Source organism: Parus major, chromosome 1A (genome assembly GCF_001522545.3).
Source record: "Parus major isolate Abel chromosome 1A, Parus_major1.1, whole genome shotgun sequence".
Classification (NCBI taxonomy): domain Eukaryota; kingdom Metazoa; phylum Chordata; class Aves; order Passeriformes; family Paridae; genus Parus; species Parus major.
The window spans coordinates 28,028,987-28,051,825 of record NC_031773.1 but is presented as its reverse complement, the minus strand read 5'-3'; the positions used below and the strand labels follow the sequence as shown (position 1 = coordinate 28,051,825).

General features: G+C 35.1%; 1 protein-coding gene across 3 annotated transcripts in view; it reads left to right on the top strand.

Moving 5' to 3' along the window:
* The window catches only part of ADAMTS20 (ADAM metallopeptidase with thrombospondin type 1 motif 20), an 84,158-nt gene that overhangs the window by 21,296 nt on the left and 40,023 nt on the right, over nucleotides 1-22,839 (top strand). For 2 of the 3 annotated variants that reach the window (XM_015629200.1, XM_015629202.2), the window contains 11 exons: nucleotides 4,738-4,821; nucleotides 5,406-5,530; nucleotides 6,330-6,370; nucleotides 6,678-6,783; nucleotides 7,899-8,045; nucleotides 8,682-8,823; nucleotides 10,124-10,228; nucleotides 16,373-16,518; nucleotides 17,921-18,102; nucleotides 18,199-18,335; nucleotides 19,446-19,563. In XM_015629200.1, the coding sequence (XP_015484686.1) occupies nucleotides 4,738-4,821; nucleotides 5,406-5,530; nucleotides 6,330-6,370; nucleotides 6,678-6,783; nucleotides 7,899-8,045; nucleotides 8,682-8,823; nucleotides 10,124-10,228; nucleotides 16,373-16,518; nucleotides 17,921-18,102; nucleotides 18,199-18,335; nucleotides 19,446-19,563 (1,333 nt within the window). The remainder of the gene's footprint in view (nucleotides 1-4,737; nucleotides 4,822-5,405; nucleotides 5,531-6,329; nucleotides 6,371-6,677; nucleotides 6,784-7,898; nucleotides 8,046-8,681; nucleotides 8,824-10,123; nucleotides 10,229-16,372; nucleotides 16,519-17,920; nucleotides 18,103-18,198; nucleotides 18,336-19,445; nucleotides 19,564-22,839) is intronic. The other variant, XM_015629201.2, reaches the window with a different exon arrangement.

Below are 22,839 nucleotides of genomic sequence, written 5' to 3'. Positions count from 1 at the left end.
CTTTTGCCCCCACTGAAGCACTCCATTAGGTGACATGTGGATCCTCTACTTGCTTGGGGGATAGTAGAATGAACAGGACTTGGGTCAGAGAGCAGTAGATGACCTAAAACTTACAGGGGAAAAAAATGGTAAGTCTGAGGCATAGGTATACTTGTGCATGTTTTCATGAGAACTCTTTGCTGCCATTAGGATCCACTTGTGGAAGCCAGTTTTGTAGAGAAATGTACATAGAACAGAATAGCAGTAGCACCAAAAGAACTAATGTGGCTCTTTCACTGAAGCAGTAACTGCTCATGTATCTCATAGAATCGGTATGACACTGGAAACGGTGAAGGAGAAATCTCCCAGATCCTGGATATCTTATATGCTTTCAGCACTACAGTGATACATAAGAGATTTTGGAGCCTGCAGAAGACATACAAACTATGAAGTGTTTCTTTCAGGGGCTATGAGTATTCGTATTTTCTTGGTACCATGGCTGTGTGTAACAAATGGGGAAAGAAAAAGAGGTCATGTGATACAATGTTTAGGAGGGGAAAAAAGGAAGGAAAAAAAGAGCTGAACAAGATATATCCAATTAGATTTGGATGTATCATTGACTTACCTTCCAGCCTCTAGGTGTACTTGCTTGATTATGATCACCTTTTCTGAACAGGGTATTTTGCACTATTCACAGTCACACTTTAGTGGACAGTTGCAACAGGATTGTCAAAAGAAACTAAACTTTGTGACCAAGTTCCTTCCAGTCAACCGGCAGCCACAGCTGTTTGACTTAATCTTTCAAAATTCCATGAAAATGAAAGCTGTGATCCTTCCACTAAAGTACAGCTAGTTTAATTTATATATTTTTTTCCATTCTAAGTTGCTGTACTCTGGTGCGGAGACTGGTTTTAAGAGTTTGAAAAATCTCTTGAAATTAATTTCGCTTTATCTTGGCTATTACCTCCTACTTCTCTGAAGCCTGTTTTTAGATCATTGTAAAGCAAGTAGATCTGGAAATTGTAAAGAAATGGTGTATTCTATTAAATTCCTATCCTGTTTCATCATCCTTTTTCATGAATGCTTCCAGTAAGAGATGATTGAAGGGGAGTATCCTTAGAATGCAAGAGCAGGGCGTACTTACCTCTTAAATTTTTTAACTAAAAAAAAGAATCTTATATTCCAGATCTTTGATAGTTCCCTGCATCATATATTCTCAAGTCTCAGTGGATTATTTTAGTCTGCCTAATTCCTTAGGTAAATCGTCAAGTTTGATTTGTGGTTATCAGTTTTCAGGATTTTTCTCTTCACTTGTGTTCAACCATGCTGAGAATGTATACTGAGCTTTGCTGGTAAGGCCATCTTGTTTTCAGCATCCAGTCTTGCTCTTTGATCTTTTGAAAGCAGTGGTTTCTAACTAAATGTTTGGAGGTCATTAAAATGTTCATGAGGAAAAGGATCCATAGTTCGACTCAAACATAGGGTTAATGAGAGCAGTGTTATTTTACATTTAGCATGAACTTACTTTCTCTCATAATGGAAACAGGTATGTTTCAGATTTTGGCAGGAACTGCTGAGCTCTGGCATCTATATCACATTATTTCAGGCCTCAGCTATTCTCCAGAGAGATAACCAGTACATAATTCAGATGGTGCATAGATACAGTGTTGAAAGTCCTGTAACAGATTCTCTTCAAGCATGCAGTGAGATACTTTTCTTTCATGTACTTAGTAATGCATCTCCTCTGAAGTATGAGTAACTACTTTTGTGTTTTGAAGATACACTTTTGCTCAAATATTTTAAATGGACGTTGGGTCAACAGGCAGGAAGGAGGACACTTGACTCTGTTTTGTGTTGGTTTCTTTGCCTTCTCTGTGTTTCTAGATTTTGTTAGCAGGATAACCTAGACAGAAAGCACTTGCACAGCAGTGCAATATTGTTTTTCAAGGAACTATTGATGTATATGGGGGAACTTCCATCAACTACAATACAAGTACTACTACAACCATGAACAAGAACTGCTAAATTTTAGTTACAAGAGGGTTCGAGCCTCAACTCCTTTCCTGGATAATTCCAATCACCCAGGAGCAGAAATTATTATGGGAGAGGAGGCATTTGGAAACTTAAGACTAATTTTGCACTGAAGGTTGAAAGTCACAGTTTAGGCACTCAGGCATCACTTGGTGTTAGCTGAACCTGGTTAACTCTCCCATTCAGTTATCAATCCCTTTGCCAATTCTACCTGATATACATAGCTTTAGAGTGCTGGAAAACTCATGTATTAGTTTTTGTTGGTTGTGTCACTATCTCAGATGACCTGCATGTTCTTTACTTGACAGCCAGTGAAATGCATCTGGTTCCTGAGTTTCAGAGCTTTCTGTTCCAAAACTGGCCAGTAAGTTGAAAAGATATGGATTTGTTGCATGGACTGTTAGATGGATAAGGAATTGACTGGATGGCCAGTCCAAAGGGTTATCATCAATGGCTCAATGTCCAAACAGAAACCAGTAATGAGTGGTGTCACTCAAGGTTCCATATTGCAACCAACACTTTTTAATATCTTCATCAGTGTCACTGACAGTGTAATTGTGTGCACCCTCAGCAGGTTTTCAGATGACAGCAAGTTCCACTGAGCTGAATTCAGTTGAGTTGCTTGGGGGAAGGGATGCCATCCAGGGTGACCTTGAGAGGCTTGAGGAGTGGGCCTATGTGAATCTCATAAAGGCCTACAAGGCCAAGTGCAACAAGAAAGTGAAAGAAGTTTGTGTTAATGCTATATGCATGTAATTGTTTATGCTATGACAAATTCTTAGTTGTAAGTGCCTCTCGTATCAGCTTAAATGGTATTAGAATCAATCCTTGGAACAAGTGCCTTCCCATCCTTGGAATAAGCCAAAGATTCTCACAGATCTAATTTCAGATTCCTCTCTGACATGATTTTGGAGTGCCATATGAAACCATATTCTGTTTCTTCTTTGCTAAAGAGAAATAAAACTTGAAAGAGTTGGGCTGGAATTAATCTGCCTTAACCTCATACATCTGAAAATTAGACATGTTGTCTCCTTCCATAGAAAAGGGATGAAGAAATTAAATAGCTGCTCCTCCTGTCTTGTATGAAAATATATTTTTAAATACATATCTCTAGATAGTCATGTCTACAGAACAGTTCATCCCTTCTCTTTCTTAACTGACCATTGATGGAATTTGCTCTCTGTTAGTTACATGAGTTGAGATGGATGTGATAATTATTCCTACAGTTCCTACAGGAATATACTTTGACTGTGGGGAGGATAAATATCCAGAAATATCCTTTCTAAGTTTATCAAAATGGATCTCAAAGGACACATTATGAACTTAATTGTGGTAATTTTGATATTAGAAAAATATTTATTCCACTCAAGTTCTGCTTAAATTGTGCTTGAACAGCTCAGATACCTTTTGTAAAGGCTTCTGAGTTGTCCATGCCTGGTGGATTTAGCACTTCAGTGAGTATTTGAGAGATGTTTCTTATTCCCACCTAAGAGTAATCGGGTACTTGCTGGTTAGTAACCAAGAAAGGAGTCCATATGGAAAGGAGCAAACAATAGCTGTACTGCTCTGAAATGTGTTCTCCATGTGTTCTGAAGCTCTGGCTCCTCCCCTACTCTTATTGAATCCTCTACTTCCAGCTTGTTTGTCAACAAAGGAATGAAGGACAGTGCTGCATACTGTGTTCTCTCCAGTTTAGAGAAAGGTGGGGCATGAGTTGGGAGCTAATGTTCTGTCAGTTCTGAGTTTTACAGTATTGCTTGATCTCAGGTAAATAGAATTTATATACTGCAAGGCTGTGGTTTCAACAAGTGATTTGAGCCAGTCGGAAGACTTCTGAAATAAGTCTGTTCTTCTTCCTCTTTTCACCTGTCAGCACTTGTGTTGGAGACTGCACCAGAAATGAGAGCATATTGACCAGTATAATGTAATTAAAAATAAGAATTTTCCAGATGGATCAGTTCCTTGATCACTTTTGTATCCTTGCAGTCTTAGCACAAGCTTGAAGGGAGGAAAGGCAGTACTTCTATGTTTGGTGGCAACTCTTGTTTATAATAGGCTGTCATTCACCTGCTGCTTTAAGCCAAAATTCACATAGATGAGATATCTGAAGCTGTTACTTGGAATGTAAAACCTTTTTCTGCTTTTATGAAAAATAACTTTGAATGTAGTTCACTTTGGTGTTTGGAATCGACTCATGGTTTTTACTGTCTGCAAGAGTATGTATGAAAGTGACTGTTGGGTATATCAATACAAATTTTATTAATGAGGAAAGATACCTTTGTATGTGTCATGCATTTTCAATAATTTCACAACTGAGTCCAGCTTCCATTAAAAGCAAGGTGAAAATGCACTTGTTCAAAATTGCTTTTTAAAACTCTCTAATATTTCAGGTATTTATTCTACAAGTCATCCATACAAAACAGCTTATGCCTCACAGTCACAATAGCATTACTTTTTTCCTTTCTTTGATATTTTATCAATAAACTCTATAATAAGTGTACTTTTTACATTAGGATTTCAACATGGTGTCTGTTTGGAAATGAATATGGAATTGAAGTTGTTTGGGTATAAAAAACTGAGAAATTCTTTTTTTTGTCACCATGTCCTTGGCTGTAAGGCACAGTTGAATGCCTGATATACCTTGAGTGGCTTGGATCTTTGTTTGTTTCATTAAAAAGGATAGTTTACCAGGTGAGTTTAATACTCTTAATCTTTTTTTCTCTTCAGGTTGCAGCAATCTATAAAGATGCAACTATTGGGAATCTTATAAATATAGTTATTGTCAAATTAATAGTAATTCACAATGAACAGGTAAGAAAAAGAAATACTTAAAAGATTTCATTTTTATATAAGAAACAAAATGCATGAACTTCCATTGTAATTAAAAAGTTCTATTTTTTTTTAGTTTAAATATAAAATTTTTTCTTAAACTGTGTAATTTTGTATTAAAATAGGAAACAGTATGTCACATACAAGGTTAAGTTCAGGGCCTGTATTTAATGGCTCTGTTTTCCTCTCTCTGTATTAGCATATCCAGTTGACCTATACTGAAGTAAATCAGATAGTATATGGAAGCTTGGATTAATGGATTTCATATTTATTTATCATAAATGTATTGTCACTATATTTTTCTAATATTTAACATATGGTAAATGCTCACATACATTGTTTAGAATAATGGGTTCTTATGACTGATGACTTGTAGCTAAATTTAGATCTTCAAGCATCTTCTTCAAACAAATCTGCTGAGGGAATTCTTATGTGTTGTCCTGCTGACTTTCTTTCCATGCTCAAGTCATTACTTTGCAGATTAGCAGCACAAATGACAATGCAGAAAGTGCAAGTGCATTAATATTAAAGCCCTTCTTTGATGTTCTTGGCCATTTCTTACTTAGGAAGGACCAGCTATCACTTTTAATGCAGCTACCACTCTTCGTAATTTTTGCGTATGGCAGCAAGCACAAAACACTTTGGATGATACTCACCCTTCTCATCACGATACTGCTGTTCTCATCACTAGGTACAGTATCTAAAATAGCCACAATTACTCAGCTAGGTGAGACAAATGGTTCAGTTTTGTTTTTACAATGTAATATTTTAGGCATTCCACTGCCATTGTTCATGGATAAGTGAGTAACACTATATTGCCCTTACAAAACACTGATTATCAGTATGTGAGCAATTAGTCTGACATTGCTATGTTGATAGATAAGCATCTGAAGATGATATAAATTGATCAGACATGAAAGTGTTGCAAGGAAATTAAATCTTTAGCTATAGTACATGTATGTGATAGGGGAGGAGTGTTGTACAGGATAGAGTCAGCTGAAGGATGCAGTGACAGGTAGCCCTGATGTAATCAGAGCTATCAAAAGCTTAAAATGAAAAGCATATAAATATTGGTATGTTTTCTTCCTGTGCACCAATCACTTCAGTGAGGGTTCTGATATTCATCTATTGGAATAGTCTCTTTTTCACTCTTCTTTTTTACTAGAAAAGTTTTCAAGTTTCAAGTATACTGCAATCTGCATGTTGTTCAGCATCATTTCATACTTAATCTTGCACTGTAGAGAAAGAGCATAATAATTTTTTATTCTTTGCACACTAGATAAAAAGCAGTACTGTGGGCTTAGTCTGGTGAATTTAAATTACTTCTTTCACTAGAATACAAATTGTTTGAATGGCCTGTAACATTAAAAACAGAAAGTTTTTAATTAAGAGAATCAGATTTGCAATTGCTGTAACTAATATAACAGTGAAATACTTTAAAAATACTCTCTTATATGTTGTAATGATTTAAAATAAATCTTTTTTTCAAGGGAAGATATCTGCAGAGCTAGAGAAAAGTGTGATACTCTTGGTGAGTTACTCTTTTTTCATCAGTATGATTTTATATATGAGAATATCAGTCTGAGGAGAAAAATCTGTTAGCAATAAGTCAGAAAATAGATACAAAATTCAAGCTACAGACAAAAAAAAATGGTTTCACATTTCTTATTGCTGTTCTCCCCTGGCATGTACTTTGCTGCCAGGTGGTTGTTCATTTTGTGTAAATTTGTAGCTTGAGGCATGACTTTTGACTTAACTGCCATAGCAGTCACTGTAATGCATGGCAAAACATAAAAATTCATTCTCTTTAGCTTTTTTATAAGGATTCAATTTTGCAGGTTTAGCAGAGCTAGGTACAATGTGTGACCCACTACGCAGTTGTTCTGTAAGTGAAGAAAATGGATTGAGTGCTGCTTTTACTATAGCACATGAGCTTGGACATGTGTAAGTACCTATTTCCTGGCAGGTAATTTTTTTTATTTATATTTTTTATTTTATTTCCTTTTAAATACGACCAATTTTCAGCAGTGGGCTTTGCATTTCTAAGAGGGTGCAGTCTGATGTGTCCTTTTTGAGGAGTCATTATTTTTGTCCCTTGCATCAATCCAGGTAAAGAAATTGTGAATTTTATAACTTGGTTGATATCCTGAATTTTAGAAAAAACTGTCCAAAGAGATGAATTCTGTCCTTTTGTCATATGAGCTGGTTGGGACACTGGGACATACCCTAGGTAGTGCAACATAGTCCTGTTAACTCTAAGTGTATTCTAGCCCTGTTAGGGATTTACATTTACGAAAAGACAATTGTTAATGTAACACAGAAATATTCTTCCTTGTGTTTGATCCTTTCAGAATACAGTAGAGTAACACAAAGAGAAATACTTTACACTGAAAAATAAGAGGAGATGACAGCATTTTATTTTATGAAGCATACCTCATCAGTGATGGCAGAAAGGTGCTATACTCTAGCTCCATGAGCATGACTCAGTGTAGGTAACGACAACGTTACAGAGCTCAGTAGTTACCTTATTCATTTTCATGTGCCTGCAAGTCCACTTACACACACTATTTGTCTTGGTGCTTGAACTGAGATAGTAAAATAAGATGATATGTTAGTTGCATCAAGTATGAAACTGATGTGCTCTGCAGTTTTTGTTACTGGGTGTTAAGAGTTATGATGTGAGTATTGGGGTTGTATGTTGTGGATGGACCAGCCATGATTTTTTTATTCAGTTGAGGAGATGGGTTGTTCCTTTAAAGTGGCACACTCCTAAAACACTGGAATTTTTTCTGGTGAGCTAAAAGATTATGTTAATTGTAAAATTCTTCATCCATCAGTATCCATCACTACGTAACTAGGAGCATTTGAATAAGGGGATAATTGTATAATGCATTTTAAAGAAACCTATTGCCAAAAGGTCAGATAGATGTATTTAGTGAGTCCCATTAAATTTTAAGTCATTTTCAAACTCAGAACTCAAGCATTTGCTCCTACAGCAAAGAGAGTTTCAGTTAATTATTGCTGAATTTGTTTTGGAGTTTATCTGTTTTGCTTTTTAGGTTTAATGTGCCTCACGATGATAGTTTTAAATGTAAAGAAGCTGGAATTAAACATCAGTATCATGTGATGGCTCCAACTTTAAATTATCATACTAGTCCATGGACCTGGTCAAAATGCAGTCAAAAATATATCACTGAATTTCTTGAGTGAGTGTCAATATAATGCTATGGGTTGGAGTGGGGTGTTTTTTTTTTTTTTGTTTGTTTTTTCCTTTACCAATTTAATTTATATCTGAGAATTATTTTAAAGGTATTGCTTAAATATAGTTTTACATTGTTCCTTGGTTTAACCACTTGCAGGGCCTCAATACTCCAGAAAAATGCATGTATTTAAATTTTCAGTGAATTATGACATCCTTAAAGTTGCACTGAACATACAAAGCTAAGAAGATATTTTTTTTAATGTAGTGGTATTGTTTATTGAAAATACTTTTAGGATTATTTTAGTAGGTTAGAATAGGTACCCTTTATTTTATAAAGTTTTTATGTTAAAAATAAGTGTTGGGTATAATTTAGGCAGTACAATTTTTTTTCCTTTCTAAAAAAAAAATAGAAAAAAACACGCTTAATTTTGTTTGGTGGCTCTAAATGCAAAATACAAAAAATAAAAATCAAGTGACCTGGTACATTTCATTATTCATTAATTCAATTAAAGTCATTATGTAGGCAAGTAGGCATGCAAACACATCACTGAGACATTCATGTGTAAATGTTGTGTGAATAACGAGAGGGTTCACAATGAATTGAGTGATTTATTCACATTTTGTTCCTTTTTTACAACAGTACTGGTTATGGTGAATGCCTCCTAGACAAACCTAGTGGAGGAACATATGATCTTTCCTCTCAGCTGCCTGGGTCAATGTATGATGTCAACAAGCAGTGTGAGCTTACGTTTGGTATTGGTTCACAAGTATGCCCTTACCTGGTGAGTGAAAACCAGACAAAATCATGCTTAATCTATACTAAAAATTACTGAAAATTACTGGTTTGGGAATAATTTTATCCTGAAATAAGTAATAGTTCAGCATATACTGTCTTGAAGTGGAAGAGCTCAGTAAGACAGCATTGCAACTTCACATGTGAGAAATCTATAGTAATAGAAAGTAGGTTGCATTTTATTTTGATTTCCATATCTGTGAATGTGATTTTTCCTTTAAAATATCTAAAACTGCATAAACTATGTTTCCTGCAACAGCTGAAAGGGATTTATTTCAGCACTTCCTGCACATGTTTTCTCATTATAGGTCATATCTTATATTAGCAGGTCTTACATCTCTGCTTCTTTTAATACTTTTTAGAAACTCATATCTTAAAAATAACCTATCTCAAACACTTTTTCTAAATGTTTGTTCCAAAATGTGTATTTCCTCTGCTTTGTCAGAGCCAAAAAATATTTTCAGGCCCGACAGAGTGCATGTTTTGTATACAAAACTGAGATATGGAAAGAAAACTTGACCAGATTAATACTGAGACTTAGGTTGTGTTTTGAAAACTTAATGTGGCCATTGCAATATAAGCACAAATACAACATTATGAGTTATTCACTACTGACAGGATTTTATGTAGAGTTAGATTTTGGACCAACTTGTAAAATTCCTCTACCAGTATTGTATGTCTTGTTGGAGCTGTTTAAAGAAGAGCATTTAAGCTCAGATTCAGACTGATTTAAGTGGAGCTTTTTGGTGAGGTAAGGTGTTGTTTAAGAGGAGACAAGGTTTATGAGAATACTAAAGGAAAGGAAAAGGGGGTTTCAAACACCTGAAGATGGTGTTACTGAAGACTGCTTTGTAAATTTTGTAATCCATAAAGGTTATTTGTCTGTTAAGAGACTTTTAACAGTTGGAAAATGAGGCTCTTGGCTTAATTTTCTAGTCAGTGCATTTAATTCCTGTTAAATTGACGTAGAGTCTTTTTCTGGAGGATTATATGGAAACTGTGCTGTGTACTATTAACCGTAACCTCTTACATATTTTTAAATAAAATTTTCTACTGAAGTAGAAAAAGAAGTTATCTGGTAATCTGATGGGATCCATTTCAGATATTCCACATTCCTGCTTGGCCTTAAGCAAAATCTATTTTGGTTTTGTGGAGTTTTATCTGTGGAAAATGGTAGCACAATAAACAAAACACTAAGCCTGTGCAGTGTGAGGAAAATAAAAATAATCACAACTAATGTCTGAAATGGTCTTGTAGCTGCAACAAAACTAATCTGATTTTCTTTTTAGAAACAATGCAAACGCTTATGGTGCACAAGCACAGAAGGTGTTCACAAGGGTTGTCGTACTCAGCACATGCCTTTGGCTGATGGAACAGTTTGTGGTGTAGGAATGGTAAGCCTTGTTTTGTTTATCAATACTTGCAGTTTTGGATGTAGGTAGGAAAGATCAGTGATTGCTGTGTGGCAATACTGTGCCTATAGAATACTGATTGTGTGAAAATTGTTTACCTGACTTTACCTGCATTTTCTCTTAGTTCTGTAATCCTGTGACCCAAAAACGCCACAGTTTGTCTGTTCAGAGTAATTATTTAAGTTTGCAGATGCTATACTGGTTAAAAATAGGTGAAAGAAGTCTGGAGAAAGCTGACATCTTTCCTTCTGCTTGAAATGTTCAGCTCATGCATAATAAGTTGGTTTTTTCCTGATAGGTAGTGTCCAAAGTAGAATTATCTGAAGTATGACGTCCCTAAAGTGTATTTCCCCTGGTTCATCTTGAGGCTGTTTATTGAACCTGAACAAATTAAGTGTAAGTCACTTAGGTACAGGTGTATACTTTTTTGGAAAGAAGTAGTCTTTGAATTAGTATCTGGACTCAGTAATTATTTGTATGTGCATTGTATCTGTTTCAGAGAAGATGTGAAAGCATGCGCCAGTATCTCTTCACCCACTCCAGGAAGTGCCTTAAGCACACGTAGCTCACGTTCATTTTCTGTCTTGCCTATTGTAACATAATTCAGGATACTTGGGTCTGTTCAGTGCTAGCAGAAGCTCTCTTCTTATTTGTACCCCAATGTGTAAGACTGGCTCCTTGAAGTATGGATTGAATGCTTTGACAGATTAAAAAAAAGTGGTGTAAACTGCATTTCCTTTATTCTGCACATTGGTTTATTTGGTAAAGAGTTTTTGGGTGATAAGGGTGCCACTCACTGCTTCCTCATTTGCAAGTCTTTGAATGCCCATCCTGATCTGTAAACTTGGACAATATAGCCTTTCTTGGGCTGGCCATAAGGGTCGTGAATATCTAATTAGTAGACATAGTCAAGTCACTTACAGAACCTTCATAGAAACAGAAGTAATGGTGGGTATTAGTTGTATTCAGTTTCCAGTAAATATTTGAGGCTTTTAGTTTTGGATTTGTATGTTGTTTGGGAAGTGAACAGAAATTAGGTGCTTAAGTTCTTTATTGGTCTAGTATTTGGCTTCTTCATGTCTCACTTCACCATCAGAAAACAGAAGTGTTTTCTTACTTGCCAGGGTATTGTGAGAATAAATATTTCTGAGATTTTTTACATAGTCAGGTATGACAGTCATTATCTTGAGTGTGGGTGGTTTATTATGTCAAGCTGCTTTTATATAGTACTGTGCTTTGGCAGCTTATGGGGCTGTGGGAGCAATGTTAATTTTGTTTTTAAATGATTTTGTATGTTCAAAAATGATTAAAAACATTAATTTCTTTGTATAATAGGGTGCTACATTTCACTCAGTTATTTCTAAATTTCCCCCAATAACTTTTAATCTCAAAAGATTCTATATTTGGTTAAACAATATTACTGAGGAAATTCAAAATAGTGTCTTAATGGATAACAAATGTAGTTAGTAAACTGTCTCAAATGGCTTCTTTCTGTCTTGCAAGATTAGGAAAAGTTACTTGAAGGCTGTAGTGGAAGCTTTGCTTGATTATATCCTATGCATGCCGTTGGTGTTACAATGTTTAACCCATTTTTCAGTCACTCAGTCATCAGAAAGGAAGTCCATCTTTTATGTAAACTTCATTTGTAATCTTCAGTTAAATTGACTCTAATTTGCCAGCATCAGAGGATTGCTTTTATATAAGAATACAAAAACCTATTTTATGTAATTAGTGCAGTGGAACCATTTTTCTCTAGGAAGTAAAGAGCTAATTACAGTCATTACCTCTGAAAGATGTAAGAAAGAACAGCAATTAATTAATCTGACAAATTGTCATCTGTTCCTGACTAAGGGACAGCTCTTCTCAAGCTCAGACTGCAAGTTGCTGCTGATGTTAATGGGCATAAGACATGATAACTATTAATTGTAATTAATATTTTCCAGCAAGCTAAATTGATTTATATTTGGCATTTGCAACATTATTGCTGTAATAGATACAGAAAAGATCCATTTAAGGCATTTGTTATTTTAGCATCAACTTTTTAAGCTCAGATTTCAACTGTCATGTGTTGTATTAATTGATCTTGCTCTGTGGACCACTATAACAGTTGGATTTAGTGAAGCATATCTGAGTCAAAAAAACTCCACCTTCAAAGATGAAAAGTTATTGAAACTATCTATCTTCAAGGAGTGGCATTCTCAGGAAAAAAGTCTGTATTGCTATGAAAATAACAGCAAAAATACCCATCAAAGTGTGAGTGGTTTACTATTATTTTTTGGAGGCACCCCAAAGGGTTGCACTCCGAGCCTTCCTAGATTCCTGAGGAATATAGAAACATGCCCATATTCTCTTTATTCCTTGAGCATTGGAGTGGAGAGGTAGGAGGCAGCTATATGATTCTGACCCAAACTCTTACGTGTCCTGGTGATATCTCAGTGTTCTACATAACGGCAGTTTGCTACTTAAACATTGAAAAAATGAACTGTCACTGAAGTTTGGAAAAATCTCTTTAACAGCGAGAAGGAATTTCAATAATATAAGTAACAGTTGGATCAGAAAGCATGTGCCTTTTTGTGTTTTAGAGACAAATTCTATTAATCAATTCTATTCACTGTAGATATGTAATGTATATTGAGCTAGCATCTTAAAATACTCCGAATAGCTACTGAGTAAATTAAGATTTCATCCTAGTCCTTTTGGCATAAAACTCAGGGGTAAAGGGACAACTGAGAATGGGGATGCAGAGCAACAAAGAATTGTTTTGAACAATAAAATAAATACCCATCTAATTCCGAAGTATGTTTGCTGTTCTTCACTTGTAGGTAGTACCCATTTATTGATTACTGTTAAAAATTGTTGCATAGCTTGACTTCCTCATGAATGTAATACATGAAGATATGGAATCTGAAAGAATAAATCATTTTATGTGTATATATATGTAAAGTAAGTAAAGTAAAAAAAATCAGATGGGTTTTATCAGAGTTGGGGATAGGGGAATATGTTCACCATCTGGAAAGCAGCAGCAGATCTTTTGAACTGTAAGAACAGAGTAAAGTGTAGGTTCAAAACATATTTTTTTTCTGTAAACTGGGATTTCTATGAAATATTTTTCCATAACCTATAATTTCAGAAAAAATTATAACTTTCAAGGGAGAAATAAAGTACGCAGATTTTTTGCAAGAAGAAAATTGAAAACATTGAAAAAATTCAAGTAGTGTGGGTTTTGTAGATAATGTCATTTGAGTAATAAATGCAGACTCGTGTGAGAATCCCTGCCACAGAGATAGAGACCTGAGATGCTATAGCAACACCTTCAGTCTTCCCAAGCACCATTTCTTCTGCCTTGTATGCCCATTTTATTAACTGCTTTGGTTTAGCTCCTTTTATGTGCTTTAGGGTCCCAGTTCTCATCTTGGTGGGCTGTGTGGGAAGTGCTTGATTTCAGAGGAGCTCTAGTCCTGTTCTGCATTCATCTACCACTCCTTGATTCAGTCAAAGTTGAGCACGTAATGCATTAGTAATTTCTTTCAAGGTTGCTTTCCTGGAAATTTAGCAAGTTCAGTAAGAGATAAATTGGAAGCTCTCAAAATCAATTTATCAAATCATAGATTAATCCATAGCAAAAACTCAAAGTGCTTATTATAAGGAAATTATAAATAAAAAGAAATTTGGGTGTCCATAGGTTTATTGATTCCAATTTGAAGCATTTCTAGGTTTTTTGACAGAAAACCAGCTGTTGATCTTGACTATACCAGCCTTGCCACTTGCTGCAATCTGTATGTTTGGAATTATGTGTGATATTGGCTTTTCATGATGCATATGCTATATTTGTGATAAAAAATGTAGAAAAAAATTTTTAGCAATTATATTTAATTTTGTGAAAGCTCTGTATATGATATTATTCTCAGTGAAGCAATGATTCAAGTGAACACAGAGGAGCATCTGTAACATGTCTGGTACTGGAGTTTTCTACCGTGACTTCATCATGTTGCTTCTGTAGGAATGTAGCAGAATAAGAGCTGAGACAAGTTTGTTGAATAAGCTATTAAAATCCCAGATGTGAGCATATGCTTTGCATTTTTTATGGATCAAAATTATACTGTTGTGGGTATAAAATTGCGTTTGACAAATCTTTTCTTGAAATCCCCCTTCAAGTTATTGTAAATATTTTTCTGGACAGAAGAAGAACATAAATTCTAGGTCACTGTTATATTAGAATGCAGTATTCATTTTGCAAGGGAGGATTTAGACTCTTCAGCCTGTAGTGTAAAAAATTATTTCCTAAGATGCTGAGGACAGTTCCTGGAAATGCAAGTTCTTTTTCCTCATTTGCCTTATGGATGGACTATGTAGAAAGTCTGCCTTTGATTGCCAGGGGTTAGATGTTAGATACTAGAAGGCATAAATGTAAAGTTATCTAAAGGCCATCTTGAAAAAAAATAATACAAACTCTCAATAAGCCCTTGAGTGAGAGTTCATGTGCAGTGAAATAATGGTGGCTTTTTGGTTTTAAGTTAAAGCATTAGTTTTAGTGTTAAGTGATGATCTGGCCAATTGACTGGATTATTTACACGGTTCTGTGCCAAGATCTGGCTCTTGTTCTACATTTGCTTTGGGTTTGAGAATCACCTGGAAAGATCAGAAAAAAGCTCTTTTTCAGAGCTGAAAAGATACGGCCTATATGCAAGGGTTGATGTGACAAGGAATTATGCAGGCAGGCAATTTTATCATCAAGTTGGATTAGGAACTTGGGCAGAAGCCTGAAAAGAGAAACTGATTCTGTGGCTAATTCCTGTATTGGAGATAAAATGGTTGATAGCATGTGAGCATGAGTATCAGTATAACAAAAGCATATACTGATTAGGAAAAATAGTATCTAGGAGTTATTTTAGGCAGTGATAAAACCACTGAGTAAGATTTGTGTTTTGGGCCAATCAGCTGTATTCAGAAAGCCTGTAGACAGTTTTGTGTGTTCAGCAAAGCTTATTTCTTGATAATTTCTACAATGAATTTGTAATAACTCCTATGTAATGTTTAAATTAGTTGTAAAAAGAAGGTTTAATACTTGTTTCATTATTTAATATTTTGTGTATCAGAGGTTCTTAAATTGTTTTATGTGCCAGAGACTTTATTTACCAAAATCCTTGTAGAGTTTAAGGTAATTTGAAGCTGTAGTTTAAGGTTATTTAGAAGCAAGAGATTGATTTTCTGAGGAAAAAAAGATAATTACTTTCTATAAATAGTGGAAGTTTGCAGTTACAATGTGGTGAAGTCTCATAACTGATGTGACCACAACAAAACAGTCTTGCAGTGTTTGACTTCTCAATAATGTAAATCCCATCAAATGAAATGAAAATTCCTCCTCTATGTAATTTTTAGTGGAAATAGGTAGTTCTTCACCAAGAATAAAATCTAAAGTAACAGAATAGGCATTGCAATGTAGCATTTTGCTCTAAGAATTATTATTACTTTACTATTAGGTTTTTTCCATTTAAATATTAATTCCATTTTTATAATAATAGCTTTGCTAGATTAGTGGTAAAAAAAAAAGTCATAAAATACAAATAAATATTTTACGCCTTTTGTTATAGGTGTGAAAGTCTGAGTTCAAGAATGAATCTGTAGCATCATCTTGCTTTACATAATCATGGTCTTAAATGCTTATTTGCTTTTCCCAAACAATCCCACTAAACAGTTAGCTTTTGAGATGTTCAAAACACCTTGATTTTCTTGATGATTTCTTATAACTTTTTATTTTTTTATCAGCATGAATTCAAAATTAAACTAAAATATTGTGTACATAAAAAAGACAGTTGTAAATCTATTTTTGAACTTTATTCAGGAAAATGTATCAGGAATTCAAGATCATTTAGAGATATTTGGGTAAAGTGACAAGACAGATAAATATTCAGTATCTGGTAGATTTCCTAGCTCTCAAAGAATTCTAGATAGCATTTTTAAAAACATGACTACTGGGTAAGTTACCTTAAAGGAAGTTGAACATTTTAAAAATATCCAGATCCAGATAAGAGTAGTGAGCACTTAAATTTTGTTCTTTTTGTGCCTAAAATATACAGTAACCTTTTGCTTGAATTATAAATTTTATTTTGATTGTCAACTGTGCAGCATTGCCGCCATGGAATTTGTGTGAGCAGAGAACTGGAGCTGCGTCCTGTAGATGGAGAATGGGGGCCATGGGGACCTTACAGCTCGTGTTCAAGAACTTGTGGAGGTGGAATCAAGAGCACCACCAGACTGTGTAATCGACCAGAGTATGTTTTTTGTGGTGTTTAACATTTTTATGATGTTTTAATGTATTTTACATTTGCATAAGGAAGATACTAAAAAATTATGGATTGGCTTGAAATAAAATTGAGGTATTGTAGTCTGTGCAAATCAGTTTGAAGTACCAATAAAAAGTGCGTGTTTCAGCCATGTTTGGAAAGAGATAAGTTTGCAGACTCTAATATGCAGAGGATTTTAGATTACTCATGTCTTTCAACAATATTATCCATTCTTGCAGATGTTTCTAAAAACTTAGTTTGGCAGGGTCTTTTTTCTAGGTTTACTTTAACTGTTGAGGTTTCTTTAAACATAAGATGCTTTCTTTGCAGTAAGAACTGCAAAAATAAATATATGTATTTCCTACTAATCTCTTTAGTGAAACACTTGCTTTGATTTAAGGCTTTTCCACTACATTGCCACCACTAGAAACCCACAAAAAGCACTGGTTATAACAGAGGCATTTAAAACTTACCTTTATAACTAGAAAATTACATTGACTGAATAATTCTATGTGGTTTTGTTCTCTGTAATAGAAGTCAAGGAGAACTTCACCTTTACCTTGTCCAGAAGCAGAACCACAGCTGGTGGCTGAGTAGTTTCAGGGTTTTTCTAGGAAGTCATGTGAGCATGATATTATTAGTAGGATAAATGAACTTCAGTCAAATGGCCCAGGTTATTTTATTTTCTCTGATGACTAAGAGGCAGTAGACTAGATTGCCATTAGATAATGCCTCTTTCAGTCTGTAGTGATTGATAGTAGCAATATGATGTTGATTTATTCTTTTTTTCTTCCCCAAGAACATACTAATGTGGAACTGTTTTGTGGTATCAGAGTTTATAACTGTTAAAATGTATTTTAGACTTTACAATAAATGGTGTATTTTCCATAATTTTCCCTTTTTATTCTTTTGATCCCCAAAGTGAAACCAATATTAGCTCTACAGAAAAGACTGTGTCAGCTTCTATTTGTCTTTCTTTGTCATTCTGTAAAATAATAATTTCAAACTACTGAGGGAGGTGCTGCTTGTATAAAAATATGACTGTAATCTCAGCTAAATTGATAAAAGCATTAAAATTATTAACAGTTTTACCCAGGCAAAATATTTATAACTGTAAGAGAAGTAAAAATAATAATGCATTAATAAACATCTGTAGCGAGATTACCACCTCAGCAACAGTGTTTTACAAGGGTCGGGTTTATTTTGTATATAATTCAATGCACAGCAGAAGCTGAGTGTGTGTGTGTCAGTTACAGAGCTGAAAGAATGCTGTGTGAGTTTTTTGTCTTTCAGCTGTGTGAGTTTTTCCTCTTTTGATTAATGTCTGAGGCTGCTTTTTGTGGAAAACAGCAATTTTAGAAAATGAGTGTGTTATACATTTACCTTTTAGGCCAAGAAATGGAGGAAAGTACTGTGTTGGTCGCAGGATGAAATTTCGATCATGTAACACTGATTCATGTCCAAAAGGCAAAAAAGATTTTCGGGAGCAGCAGTGCTCTGAATTTGATGGCAAACACTTTAATATCAATGGTCTTACCTCTGCGGTTCGCTGGCTTCCAAAATACAGTGGTAGTAAGTAATTACACATCTTCTCAATAAACACAATGAAAATGCTACTTTAAATAAAGTTTTAAAACAGACAAGAAACCTCTTGGATTTTCTTTCCAGTTTCTATGAAAGATCGCTGTAAACTTTTTTGCCGAGTTTCTGGAACAACTTCCTACTATCAGCTGAAGGACAGAGTTGCTGATGGTACTCCCTGTGGAGCAGAAACCAATGACCTTTGTGTTCAAGGCTTATGCAGGGTATTTAAATCTAAACTTATTAATTATTAAAATCAATTTTAACAGGTGGTAAAGTAGATATTAAATATTAATACAAATAAACATTACTTACTGCAAATACAGTGTTCTGAGTTCAGTTAAGCTAATTTTATTACCTTGCAAATTAAAGATCTGGAAATGGAAGTAATTAAGATCATATAGTCAAATCTGAAGATGCACAGTCTTGCCTCATTGAGCCCCGTATGTGAAAGAGTTAATATTGTTCAAGTGAACAGTGAGAAACTGATTCAAAATTAGCATAAAGGGAGGAAAGAAGCATGCTGTGTGATTATTACATTGTATTTCTGCTACCAAAAAAATTAATAGTAGAAAATCCAAGGGTAGAGAGATTATGTAATTATTACTTTACTGCAAAATCAGGGGGAACTGACCCTTAAATCAATTCAGCACTCTTAGCTTAATAGCAGCTATGGCATTGCTGCGAGATTGTGTTGGGAGAAGCAAGGTGCTATATTTTAACAACTCAAGACTTTTTTGCCAAACCTTGTTGAGATTTTGCTGATTGCAGTGAAAGTGAGCAAATATGGAATGAGGAGAATATATAGCTTATTTTTATATGATTGAATAAAAAGGAGACGCCATAGAGTTGTCCTGTTTATCATAGTTAAAAAAAACCCTGAAATTAAAGATACATAAACAAAAATTGTGCATATGTTAGTTTAACCAGCACAGTCTATGTGTATTTCTTTGCTTCTTTTCAGTAATGACAGACTTTAAATGAAATGATGACCATGTATGTATATACTACTGCTTTTAGACTTAGAAGACTTTTAATGTTAATGTAAATTGAAATTTACAAATTATGTTGATTTTTTAATACAAAATCTTTATGCACTCTTACGTATTCTTATGCAGTTCTTGACATATGGAGTGTATTGGGATTGCACCATTCTATTTTGCCATTACATTGCAGAATCCAAAACCATTGATGGTTTTTAATGAATTTCCAAGGAAGACTAGATATATACAGTGAACAACAATATTTTGGGGTAGTGGGAAGTTTTCATTACTTATTTTCATTGTTTTCCATTGGGCTGAGTGACACAAGGCCTTTTTATTATTTTTTTGTAGCAAGCAGGCTGTGATCACGTTTTGAATTCGAAGACCAGGAGAGACAAGTGTGGAATCTGTGGTGGTGATAATTCTTCGTGTAAGACACTTGCAGGTACTTTCAACAGTGCTCATTATGGTATGTTTGTTTTGCCTTTTTTTTAATCTTAATGCACACTTCACTATGGCTTAGAAATTATTCTTTACATTTAAGGAAGCAGGATTTCAGTGTATTTTCTTTAGGACCTCTATCAACAAAAGATATCTTTGATTTTCAGTCATATTCCCTCTCAAGAGGCAAACACTATGACATGCTAACCTATTCAAGGGAAAAAAAGATCAATCTTCTCAAAGGTCAAAGCCAAAAATAAAAGAAATCATGAGAGTAAAAGTACTTTAAAAAGATGAAGGCTTCCTGTTTTGTACTTTGCATTCTCTGGTCTGAAACTTTGCAGCTGAAGGACATATTCCGGTGTCTCATTTTGGTTATTTAAAGAGATAGCAAGAAGTTTGTGTTGTGAGCAGCTGATGAGGTTCCTTTTCTCCTAGAGTGAAAAATACAGCCTGTGAATGTGAGCCTCTTCCTTCCAGAGAACAGGGGTAACAATATTTGTTTTTTCCTCCTCATTGACAGGTAGTGAATGAGAAAGTTCTGAATAACCCTGGTATTTCTTATTTATTTGATTTAGTTTCTCTAATACAGCTACTGATAGTTCTTCTATATGTAGTCTTTTCTGTGATGTGAAGTTCTGTGTGTAGCGGTGTAGTTAAGTAGTTAGAGCATAGAACATGAGGACAGAAGTCTCCAGGTTAGTATCAGCCTACAGCCTCCTTCATGCCACTTCCCTGGTTGAAAGAGACCACAGGTGAAGTGAAAATGATACCTGGAGAGCTGCCAAATAGGATCTTCACAGAATAAAGGGATTGCTGCTGAAGAGGAAAAAATACAATGTATCCTGTTGGATTTTCTTTTCCCCTGGCAGAAGGCACACACCTGTGGAAAATTACCAAAAAAATTAAAGTTACCCTTCCCATACAAATACATTTTTCTCTTGTGTCTGTCCTAAGAAATTGCTTGTAGATAGCACATGAATTTTGTCACACACACATTTGTCACAAGTCAAGTGACCATGATGTGAAGCTGCCGTTATGTAAATATGGTCAAGACTGCCACTCTCTCCTGTTTAATGATTTTCCATTGTCACAGACTTAGTTGTTTCAAATTGAAGTTGGAGGGGGAGAAAATTCCCCATGTTTTGGGATGAGGAAAATCTTGAGTTATTATTTGGTTTCATAGTTAGTGGAATGTTTTAAATTATGTTCAGATTCTTGAATTACAGCAGATAAGAGATAATACTGAGTGATACCAATACACAGTATGTTGAACACTTGGGATTATTAGAGTATGCTCATGTAGGAATACAGCCATGCAAAGAAATTGTACTTAGCTGATCACTAAAATTCTGTGTCCATGGGAGGTCTAAGACATCCCTAGGCTAATGACTGAAGGCATTGTCTGAGGAAATACTATTTTCCAAAAAAAATCTGAATTAGGATCACAAGCTAAGTATGCTGATGTGCACTTGATCTTCTTCTTTTAACTTCATTTGGTTCCCTTTCAAACTGAAATGAGCCATTTTACTAAGGCAGAATTTGGAATTGATAATAGCAGCCTGTGGTGTGTGCTTATATTCATGCAGTTATGATGTTGTCAGTAACTGTGGAAAGAGTAGTGAAGAAATAATCAAAAATTCATTACAGCAAAATACTAATTTACTTGGCTTCCATTTTAGGAGATGGTAATCTAATTATGTACACATTATTACTATGTTGGCTATTATTATTCCATCAAATTAGTATCTGAGGCTTTCCTGGACAATGGTCATTCTCAGTGTCCTAGTATGTGATTTATTCTCTTTGTGTATCCTTGACAACATGCTATGCAGTTTTGTTTATACTTTCCTCCCATATTTTGTCTTCTTTCATTCTATTACCACCAAGTCTTCAGTGTGTGAGATGAGGGGCTTTTTAAACTGTGTTTTGGTTTTCTTCCCAGTGTGTCGAAAGATTGACCAAACCATGTATTTATCCAGAGCATGCATCTTGTCAATTTGCAATTGCAGTGCTGCCCCCAGCTGGTAAATGTGATGGACCTGTAATTAGATTAAATCTTCATTTAAATTCATGGCATAGTTTTAGTTGATTAAAATTAATGAATTATGGAATTTGTCATGGCTTAACCCCAGCTGGAACTACACAGCCAGTCACTCATTCACTACTTCCCAGTGGGATGGGAGAGAGAACTGGAAGAATAAAAGTGAGAAAATTCAGATGGTTCAGATAAAAACAGTTTAATAGGTAAAGCAAAAGCTGTGCACATAAAGCAAAGCAAGAACTGGTTCACCACTTCCCATGGGCAGGCAGGTGTCCATCCAGGAAAGCAGGGCTCTGTCATGCATACCAGTGAATTGGGAAGACAAATGCCATCACTCTGTATATTCCCTGCTTCTTTCTTTCTCCAGTTTCATGTGCCCAGCATGATGCCATACAGTCTGGGATACCCCTGTGGTCAGCTGGGGTCCCCCTGTGTTCCCTCGTAACATCTTGTGCACCCCCAGCCTCCTCACTGATGGAGTGGGGTGAGAGGCAGAAAAGGCCTTGACTCTGTAATCTCTGCTCAGCAATAACTAGAACATCCCTGAATTACCAACATTTCCACCAGAAATCCAAAACACAGCCCCTACCAGCTACTGTGAAGAAAATAACTCTATCCAGTCAAACCCAGTACAAAATGAAAAGGTTATTGCCATTTAATTTTTTATCCACACAGATGCATCAACTAAAGCTACAGTAATATTGTTAAACACAGTGAAATAGCTGGAAAAAGTATCAAATTTTTTATTAATACCTCAGATTACATGTTTGTATTTATTATTCATTTCCAATGTTTGCTGTATTCAGTTTTTCTCAGCTGTAAGTAACCTTTTGAATTCATGGTTAGCATCTATGAGAAATGTTTGGATTTTTCAATCTAGGTTTATGTGCAGCATGATTTTTAAAAGAGGAGATCTTGATGCACCTTATTTTGTTACCTGCTGGCAAGGCTACCATAATATTACTTGGATATATTACAAGAAATGGGGACTCATTTGTGAAGCATTTGTATTTTGAAGGGAGTTCACTCATTATTATAAGCAGAAGAAGGTGGATCAAGCATGGCTAGTTTAAAAACTGTATCTGCTTTTGCATATGGCCTGCAACACTGCAATATTTTAGTATTTAGGACTAATTCATTAGTGTGCTGTCTTGAAATACTCTGGTGAGAGAAAAGCTACCTCAATCACATAAACAGGGAATGATGGTATTTCATGTTATGTGACTTCCCCAGATTTCTGTAAAAGTTTAAATTTTGAGC